The 10994-nt window shown below is 38.6% G+C and overlaps 1 protein-coding gene across 1 annotated transcript; it reads left to right on the top strand.

Moving 5' to 3' along the window:
- Nucleotides 1–740: 740 nt before the first annotated feature.
- On the top strand, nt 741–10497 carry tbc1d13 (TBC1 domain family, member 13). The gene is made up of 12 exons (XM_072454104.1): nt 741–852; nt 1607–1680; nt 5932–5972; nt 6295–6356; nt 6745–6844; nt 6927–7009; nt 7078–7237; nt 7319–7529; nt 7627–7790; nt 8186–8346; nt 8419–8476; nt 9924–10497. Exons 1-12 carry the CDS (start codon nt 830–832, stop codon nt 9987–9989), a joined length of 1203 nt encoding a protein of 400 aa, XP_072310205.1. The 5' UTR covers nt 741–829; the 3' UTR covers nt 9990–10497.
- The last annotated feature ends 497 nt before the right edge of the window (nt 10498–10994 follow it).

The following is a 10994-nucleotide window of genomic DNA, read 5'->3' as shown; positions in this document are numbered from 1 at the left end:
CCTGCCATGGTCCCTGCCTTGGTCCCTGCCTTGGAAGATACAAACATATATATATATATATATATATATATATATATATATATATATATATATATATATATATATATATATATATATATATATATATATATATACGGATATACGAAAGGTTACTGGTATTATATACAGGGCAGCATTAATATGTTCAGATGAGTGAAGATGTCAGGAGCTTTATTGAATCTCACAGGTACACACACAGGTTGCTTCTTTCCCCCTCTGAGTCTTCTTTAACGCATCGATCGGATATTTTTCGTCTCGTCTTCGTCCGGCGTTCACATAAGTTCAAATCAAAGCTCATGAGGTCAAAGCAAAATGGAATACACACACACACACACACACACACACATATATATATATATATATATATATATATATATATATATATATATATATATATATATATATATATATATATATATATATACACACACACACATAGGCTTAAATGTATAGTGTACTGTGTATATATAGTGGGTCCATGCTGTTCTCCTGTTTTCCAATATAAGTTATTATTATTATTATTATCATTATTATTAATAATAATACGGTGAACTTATACTCTTCATTTCATGAGGTGTTTGTCAGCAGGTTGAATGCACAACTAAACACATTTGATTAAGTTAATTTTTTTTATATAATACGTAAACTATTCATTTTGTATGTTATCCACTCTTCTACATCGCTGACTAAGACGGAAGTGACAGAGGAGAACTTCCCTCCTCCGGACAACAATTCAATCATTTTTAACTGAGTTACTGCACAGCCGCTTATCCAGACCACTGGTCCAGACATGTCTACTGCGTACAAAAACAGGTAGGGCAAAAGTAATATTTGTTTTACGCTTCTGTACAATTGTAAATAGTGCCAATATCACCATAACTGCAGCTTCCAATTAATGCACTCAAACTGAAGGAATGGGCTAGCATCACAGCTAGCTAAACCCAAGAACAATTCACGGCTGGTCTTTCAAAACATTATCAAACACTTCACAAATTATATTTATTCACCAAAAGATTCCTGTCCTCGTTGCTCTTCATGTCAACATCAGATTATTAGTTCTACAGGTTTTGTTTAGGATTAGCCACAGATAGCAGATGTTAGCACATCAGCTGACCCACACTTCCTCTCTGGCTAACCATTAGCCGACCCTTTGGAGCTGCTCGCAGAGCTTTTGGTTTGGTCAAATTTTTTTTAATTTGTTTTGTGACGTTTGTTTTAATTTAACGCATTAAATTTTGTATATTTTGTCCATAAAACAACTCTTTATTATTATCATTTTTGTATACTATTGTTATTAACGTTATTTTAATGATGAAAACGGGCAAATTGTTTGCATATCGTCATGACTTTTGGTTACCTGTTAGTTATCTGCATCTAATGCTCAACCAACCATCTAGTGCTCAGTGCACTGCACCTGCATTTATAGCCTTTGTATCTTGGTACATTTTGGTCTGTGTAATGCATTTGCTTCACGGTGTATTCAAAAATAATATTATTTTTATTTTAAATACCGTGACAATAACCTAAGGTAATATCTTGTGTACTATAAAATGTTCTTCTCTTACAGAATACAAGAATTTAAAGTAGCACTGGGTGAAGAAAACATCAATTTGAAGACCTTGCGAGAGTTATGCTTCAATGGTAATTTGTTTTCACTTTTTTGTTGTAATATATTATCATTGTTCATCGCAACATTAGTAACCACGAGCCTCTCATTATAAATGAAGTGGTCATCCAGCAGGTGACCTCCGACATCTAAGCTCAACATAGACTGTGACCTGTGCTGAAAAGCCCAAAATAGACTCTTGTGCGCTTGGCTGCAGCAGAGGATGTATCTTTCATTAGTCCCTACTCGGCCTGGCTCTGTGCTCGTGGCCCCGCTCAGTCCGGATTGCATTTCCATTACAGTTGGTGCTCAGTGGTGCTGTGTAAAACTGGACATAGAAACTGCACAAATTATTTGAGACTCGACACCACAACACATGACAACTAGTACTACAATTTAGTAACTTTAAAACATTAGCAAAACTGCCAAAGTAACTGCCAATAAAGCAGAGCAAAGCAGACGGGATTACGGACACAGAGGAAGGATACAAACACAGAGAATAACATTCTTTATAAAGTGTAGATCTTCATGTGGAGTTTATAAATTCACGCTGGAAGAGTTGGTGAAGCTGCAGCAGATTACACTATAACTCACTTTCCTGTGCAGTTTATCGTTTTCACCATGATATTTTAGTCTTTGCTCCCGGGGATCATACAGATGTTATAACACTCTCTTTATATCTGTGGTCTGCATTTTATGTCTCACGTTTATAAATCGTTAAGAGTCTAAACTTGTGTAGTGTGCAGCTTGTTTACGGAAGACACAGCTGTGTTTGTCTCCTGCTGCAGAAATATGACACTTTTACCCAATCAGCATCTGACGATCTGTGGACATCATTAGTCCCTGATTGGCTTGACTTGGCTTGAGGGGGACGAGGGTACTAAAAAGTGCCTTGTCTGAGGAGGTAGCACCTAATGGAAATGCGCTAAAAGGGCTGAGTCGAGTTGAGTAGAGCCAAGTAGGTGCTGATGGAAAAGGCATTATGTCAAGCCACACTGGAAAGCCTTATCAGATATGGACTCAAAGTCTGGCTTGGGAATTAGCAATATTAACAAGCTTGCTCGCATCCACAAAACGGCCATGAGAATAATCAGTCTCAAAGACATTCATTCATTCATTCCCCTCTTCACTTAATATGAGCTCTTGCCATCAGGGAGGAGGCTGTGAGTGCCTCATTACAGGAACAACAGACTGAACTGCCCCAGCCTCAATCAAACTGCTCAACTCCCAGGAGCAATGTTGCTCTCACAGCACACTAGTACTTTACTGGCACATGATTCTGCTGTCTTTTAAATGCATGCTTTATGTATTTTTGGGTGGAATAAATACACCTTTTGACTGTATTGTTAATAAGTAAGTGTAAGTATTTTCTACTCATTATATCACTATATTTTTTGTTCTGAAGCTGTATAATATTTTTGCCACTAGATGTCGCACTAAACCACAACCCTGTAAATCCAGTTCATGTGGTGTGGTTAGGTCTAGATCAGACCCCGCTGCCTCTCGAAAGTCAGAATTCCAACATGACTACAACCGAGATCGGTCCCGCTGATGCAGCTCAGGCAATAATTTTCTCTCTTGGGTCAAAATCCGCTCCCTTGTCTCTAACTCTAACCCTCTAACCCTCTAAAGGGGCTTCCACACCGCCGCGGCCGAAACGTCCATTTTACATTCAAAGTCTATGTAAACGCGCGTCAAGCGCGTAGTGCGTTTCCCGCGGCGCGATTTCTTCGTTTTTGCGGCGCGATTGGTGCGTTTTCTTACGCTCTCGACGCTTTGAGCGTGCGTATGAGGCGGCCGAGGCGACCAAAGGCTAGCGCGACATGCTCAGATTTGTTCAGGTCTCTGCAGCAGATGCGCCGCAGCCGCCGCAGCAGCCAATCAGAGCTTACGCTCCAGTGACGTAGTACGTATGTATTTCCCCTCGCATTTCTGGTATTCCCTGTGGAATTCCCCAAGAAGAGCCACTTCTTCCTTCTTCGTCAACAATGGCAGACGAAAGACTGATTGTGGCCGTGTAGGGATGCATACCTAAACCCACGTTCAGGTTCAAGTCCGGATTCGAATCCAGAGGTTTAGGTTCAGGTCCGGACCTAATGAGTCCGGCTGAACTCATGCCATTTTTGCATAATGTTATAACAGCGTAACACAAGCTACTTGGCTCAATTAAGTTGAAGACATATGAACGAGGACAACTATCAAACACAAGGCTTAACTGTAGATTGAAATAAACTCAATTTATCTGGTTTATTCACTGTTTATTAACAGAAGTTACAACTTACAAATCACAAGCTACTAACTAGCTAACACACATTCATGTGTTTTACTAGAGGAACAACTCCCGAACAAGAGCAAGTTGAGTATTGGTATTGGGGCAGCTGTTTCAGCTGATACTATGTTTGTCAAGTGTATTACTGGTTTGACTGGGCTGTTCCCCACACCTGAAGTTTAATGCCTTTTAGATACATTTCCACTCTTTAATTTTGCACATTGGCATCAAAGTCATGTAAAACCAACTCCAACTCCAACTCCAACTCCAACTCCAACTCCAACTCCAACTCCAACTCCAACTCCAACTCCAACTCCAACTCCAACTCCAACTCCAACTCCAACTCCAACTCCAACTCCAACTCCAACTCCAACTCCAACTCCAACTCCAACTCCAACTCCAACTCCAACTCCAACTCCAACTCCAACTCCAGCTCCAGCTCCAGCTCCAGCTCCAGCTCCAGCTCCAGCTCCAGCTCCAGCTCCAGCTCCAGCTCCAGCTCCAGCTCCAGCTCCAACTCCAACTCCAGCTCCAACTCCAGCTCCAACTCCAGCTCCAACTCCAGCTCCAGCTCCAGCTCCAACTCCAGCTCCAACTCCAGCTCCAGCTCCAGCTCCAGCTCCAACTCCAGCTCCAACTCCAGCTCCAGCGAAAAATTCGGCCACGAGGGCCGCCATATTGGAGCCAATTCAGAATTCCGTTAGGCAGCGGGGGTCTGATCTAATACTGACCCATGTGGTGTCCAGCGGCCAATGGCATCACTTTGCTCCAAACCAGGAAATGTGTGCTCCAGTGAGTAAACTGGTGTTTCCCATGGAACTAAAATCAATCCTTGATGTTTCCCAAAGCCTAGGCGCCTTGCCGTAGTCTGATCTGGGCGTGGTTCAGGCATCCACATCATCCAAGTCATGTTTTAATGTTCATGTCCTCTATTTGGTTAGCAAGTGGCTAATTTACTAAGGATACATTAGTGCATGGTTGGGCTATTATTTTTCCTCCGAAGGTTTTAATTGAAAAGTGCTTATAATTCTTATAATTATAAGCACATGTACTTTTCTGTAAAATATAGTTACATAAAACATAGAAACATGTTACATAGTTAAGACTATGAAACTAAAATCTTGAGGGGGGCCAATTAATTGGCCAAGAGCCACAAATGCTCTTGTCTGCATTAGTGTATCATTTTCAGCTAAGTATAATTGGAATATAATAAGAAGAGGAATCCAAGATGGCAGTGCAATTTTCTCTATAGCCTGTGCTCATTGGCGCACAATGGCAAAAAATGTTATTCTTCCACATTGCTTCCTGAATAGGGGTTAGCATATTAAATGATCTGGATAGGGTATTGCTAACTTAAAGCTGTCATGAGTCGGCCCCAGTGGCCAGTCCATTGGTGCCCAGAAAGCATTTTTCCCAACTACAGCTTTAACAAAGGTTAAATTTTGTTGTCTATTTTCAGGTCATTTGCTTTTTCCAGTTCAAACCCCTTCAGTTTTCTTAAAAATAGGTTTAAATCAGTAGCTTCAGCTCACTCTGCTTCTTTCTAGCAGCTCTTATTGGCCAGAGCGGTCCCATGTTACGTAAGGCTACTTGCCGCTACTTCCAGGCCACACAAATACCGAATGTAGTTGGCCGCAAGAGGCTATAGTGGTATACCGGGCACATGTCTCTGCTCTCACACACCTGCCCCTCCCTCACCTGCTGCACCTGTACAGTATAGTCATCAATTCTTAGAAACAAGTTGGTGTAATCCCTCATTCATCCAGGAGTGATCCATTGTAGAAAAGAAATCTGTGAAAAATGATTGAAAAAACGTTTCGAGACATTCTCAATCTGCTGATCTTTTCTGATATTTATCCTACTCTGAGTAAGCCCTGCCCACAGGTCGGAACCTCCTGATAATAGTCCTTTTCACACCCTCTGGTGTTCAAAAGTGGAGTTGTTATCGTTTTGAAAATGTTTACACATACAGTGCACCTTTTTATTATTGATTAAAGAATTATCCTCTATGCGACAGGTATCCCATTTGAAGGAGGTATACGAGCACTTTGTTGGAAAGTAAGTGGACAGTTTAGTCATTTATTCTTTTGTCAATAAGTATTTTTTGCTTTGTGTTGGTGGCTACGTTCACATGTACACCTAAATATGTTCTGATCTATGGACCCTCTATGAATCAGATTTATTTACATATGTGGAAACCACATATGTAAATAAATCTGATTATTTAGCTTCAACCAATGTTTCATCAATACATGCATTTAAAATTACAATCTACAACAATTACCATAGAAACTACCTCTGGGATATGTGTATTAATTTAAGTGGCGAATTGGTAGTCGCTGTCCACTGATCTGTCATTTTGTTCTATTGATTCTTCCAGATTCTTCTCAATTACCTACCTCTTGATCAGACAGTATGGGAGTCTTTCCTACAAAAGCAAAGGTAAAACTCAATGTTATGTTGATACATTTCATTTTTTTAGTAGCTCAGCTGAAAAATGTGTACAAATGGATCATTATAAAATTGTGTTTGTTCATCCGTCACCGTTCATAAGCAAATCATTCATAATCACATGTCTTTTCTAGTACCGGTATGCTTTTTCTATAACGCAACACAAATCTCTCTTCAACATTTAACAATTAGTGTCTGTTTATTCACTTTTCTTGCCTTTATATTCCTTACCTCAGTTACAAATGATACTTAATAATACACAATACCAACCTCTAATAATAATGATCAAATATAAAATAAATAAACATTAAGAATGATGAGACACTTATGACATACCTTAAAAGGTCTGTCAATTATTTATGTTCTTTTTCTCTGACAGGGAGGTGTACTCGCAGTTTTTAAAAGAAATGATCATCCAGCCCGGTATTGCTAAAGCTAATTTGGGCCTTTCCAGAGAGGATGTGACGTTGGAGGACCATGTGAGTCGGCCGCACCATGTTCAAAAGTTTTAGACGTGCTTGTATGTACTCCATGAGTTTTAGTTTCTGTCTTGACTTCTAGCCTCTGAACCCAAACCCTGACAGCAGGTGGAATACTTACTTCAGAGATAATGAAATTCTTCTTCAGATTGACAAGGACGTGAGGTATCAACCATTTTTTATTAAAGATGCGTGCTGCAAAAACATCATTTTGAAATGTAATGTGTTCACAGGCGGCTATATCCTGACATGGCATTCTTCCAGCGGCCTACTGACTACCCATGCCAACTTATTTTAGATCCTCAAAACGATTATGAGACACTTAGGCGGCGAGTGGAACAAACTACTTTAAAAGCACAAACTGTCAATCGCAATCGCAGTGGAGTAACAAATGTGAGTCACTGTTGAGTGTACTGTGTATATTGTTCTCCTTGCTTGATAATGCAATAATGTCTGTTTGATTATGTTTTGTAGGTTAGCTCTCCTGGAAAAGCTTACAACCTGTATCCATCCAATGAATACGAGGTGCTGCCCAATGGAAGTGAAGCACACTGGGAGGTGGTGGAGCGAATCCTCTTCATTTACGCCAAGCTGAACCCTGGCATAGCGTACGTACAGGGCATGAATGAGATTGTGGGCCCGATATATTACACCTTTGCAACAGACCCGAACAGCCAGTGGAAAGGTAAGAGTACAGAATTCAAACCAATCACATTTTTCAAACCATATAATTTGAACACACAATAACATTTTAAAGCACTTGCCTTATTTTGATTTGTCAGAACATGCTGAAGCAGACACTTTCTTCTGTTTCACAAACCTGATGTCGGAGAACAGAGACAACTTCATTAAGAGCTTGGATGATTCCCAATGTGGCATCACCTACAAGATGGAAAGCGTGTACTCAATGCTCAAAGAGAAAGATTTAGAACTCTTTCTGAAACTGGTGAGTTACTTTGTTTCAGTCCATGCATGTTATCTGATGTTGTAACCTATCGAGGCATGTTGCCTATAGAGATTGGTATGAAAACAGTGTTTTAAATGAAGGCATATATATATATATATATATATATATATATATAGAAATCTTAAGACACTGAATAGGGTTGTCAATAAATATATCAATACTTCGAATGGTCTTGAGGTTGGCATGGTAAAATAAAGTAAAAACGGGTAGCATTAAAAGTTCTATAAAAGAATATTACAACAATGTATGCTTTTTTTCCTCAGTATCAAAATTGAGTTGGACATTTTAGTATTATGATATCACAACACTGATCTTACATTCACATTGAATTTAATTCATGTTATATTTTATATTCCCTTGTAATCTTTTGACAGGAGGAGCAGAACATCAAACCCCAGTATTTTACATTCCGCTGGTTGACCCTGTTGTTATCCCAGGAGTTCCTTCTGCCGGATGTCATCCGGATTTGGGACACCCTGTTCTCAGATCTGGACCGTTTCCATTTCCTGATTCTTGTCTGCTGTGCAATGCTAATGTGAATTTTTCATTTTACTCATTATTTCTTTCTGTCTGCAATGATGTGACTAAATGGTATCTGTATCCACAGACTCATCAGGCAAAACTTGCTTGCAGGGGACTTTACTGTGAATATGAGGTTATTACAGGTAAAGTTTCAGAAACATTCCCTATGGAGTTCGGGATTGTATCGTCACTCACTTCACAACAATTTAGCTCAATAGTAAATGTATATTTTAAACTAGTCTAATGATCTTTATCATACCTATGTCAGTGGCAGTAGCACTCTTCTGCCTTCCTCAGAAGTGTCACGTGATGTTGATCTTTTTTTTAAACGTAGCAGCAGGTTGAACTGGCAGAGCTTTCAATACATGGATACAGAACACAAAGCTGAATATAAAAAAAATAAACCGCTCAAACATGCATCTGATCCATAAATTGTCAAAACCACCAGGAACGGCTTATACATGCAATCTCCCTTGTATTAGAAAAAACGTCTTTCTGTACTGTTGCACTCGTTTACTTATTTTCTTAAATCAGTTAATCCACTTCAGTTCAAACCAAAACGTAAATATACGGTATTTTAATATTTCCATTGCCCTAACTATGAAGTCAAATGTTAGTTCCGGTAAATAAAACTCATAAATTAACCATTTCCCAATTAAAAAGTGAGCGTGAGCTGAAATTTTTGCAGTGTCTAATTTGAAAAGGAGGGTTATAATGAAATGACAGTCCTTTCAGGTTTTTTTTTTTTTTTGCTCTGCAATAACACTATAAAATTACAATCTCCCTGATTATTTGATTTCCCCTTTTTAGAAAAGGGTACACTGTGAGTTAAGTTCATAGTTAACTAGCTCTTCCCCATGCTTTACCTCTGGTGTTTTAGACAAAATATGTTACACCCCAGGCAAGTATATGCCTCCAGGACCCTCTCAAATACAACAACACACCCCTTCAGAGAGGCCTGTTTTTACCACAAATGATCAGGAAATCACACAATTGTTGGTGTAATTGCAGACCAATCAAAACATTTTGTAATGGAAGTCAAAAACTTGCTCAATGTTAAAATCTTGGACTTTTTTTCTTTTGGCCAGAATTAAAGTGGATTAACAGATTTGAGCAAAAATCCACTATATTTTTACTGCCATAAAAAGAGCTGAGTTAAAGGACACTATCTGTATAGTAGTATATAGATGATTATGTAGTAAAAAGGATTAAACAGAACACACAAAGGTTATGGATTGGGATTATGCCGAGTTCATTGGTACACAGAAGAACAGGTTCAATTGTTGGCTCAGTAATTGATTCATAAAATCTATATTTAAATTGTTTCCAAATATATCCAAATAAGCCGGTTTCCCCTCATTTCGTCCTGCTGAAGCATGGTTGGAAGTCACAATGGCATTTAGTGGACTCTACAGAGCTTTGACCAAAACTGCGGGCCAGGAATCTTGGCGGTTAGGGTGAGCAGAGGCCCGTTCATGTCCCGCTCTCTACATGTGCTTTTACAACTTCTGATTGACATATGATCCCGATCTCTATTGGCTGTTTTAAATAAAGTTTTTAATCAAAATATAACACTTTTTTCCCTTTTAGGATTATCCAATCTCAGATGTACAAACCATTTTGGCTAAAGCCAAAGACCTGCGAGATAACTCATAACATCGGTAAAACCTCAAACTGCTTTTGTATTGAGTTGAGCTGAAGTATTGTTTTGTGAGCGAGGAGCTGATGGCCACTTGGTGCAATATGGAAGAATGTTGGTATGTGGTTGTCCTCTTCAAGCCATTTCTCCCATGGAGATTTCTTATCCTCTAATAATGATGTTTGCTACATTAATCTTACACTACCAATTCCAGTACGTCAACATGCTGGGAATGTTCAGTGATGAAGCCAACAGTGATGCCACTTGTTTTGTGTATCAAATATTAATAGTTTGAGCAATAGTGCATGTCTGTTCTTTAAACCTTTTTTAAAGATTTGTTTTTGATGTAACAAGAAAGCCTTATATGACGTGACATGGGTGACAGTATTTCTAATTGTATTGCCTTGTGGTATTATTCAAATGTCACAAACTGCTTTTATTTATTGAGCTTGGTCTCAAATTATATAATGCATCTCATTTGTCAAATTACTATACTTTAAGAGACACATTTTTTTTTCCAGCCACATATTTTTAACCAGCTTTTTGTTTGCTTTTAACAAATTTAAAAGACAACTTGAGATATTGTGTTAAATTAATTGATCCATTGGTGCATGAATGGATCAAGAAAAAGGAAATGATCTACATCTCACATTTTACACAACTTTTATTTTCCAAAATGCAAACATTTGCAAATGGCATGCACTCTGTAAAGTCAAAGTGAGTGTGTAACTAAGTTCCCAACATTCCAGACAATTTTGAGACTGGGTTTTCACATTTCTTTGGATATTTTTATTTTTAATAAATGGTTCTTGTGGGAACATTTTTCAAACTTTTTTAACATGCACAGGAACATAGACTTAGATCAAAACTCTTGAACAAACCTGAAAAGCGCTGTGGCAACAACATTTGTTGTTGAGAAAATCCAAACAAGTGAATACAGCTTAAGGTGGAAAAGTGCTATATAAATATACACTAATAATAATAGTAACAATAATACAGAGTTGTATGTAGTTGAACATGGA

Source organism: Eucyclogobius newberryi, unplaced genomic scaffold (genome assembly GCF_026437365.1).
Source record: "Eucyclogobius newberryi isolate DKJ021-1_F unplaced genomic scaffold, fEucNew1.0.hap1 SCAF_2, whole genome shotgun sequence".
In the NCBI taxonomy this organism is placed as follows: domain Eukaryota; kingdom Metazoa; phylum Chordata; class Actinopteri; order Gobiiformes; family Gobiidae; genus Eucyclogobius; species Eucyclogobius newberryi.
Note: the sequence above shows the minus strand (reverse complement) of the source record. Positions and strands in the feature narration are given on the sequence as shown.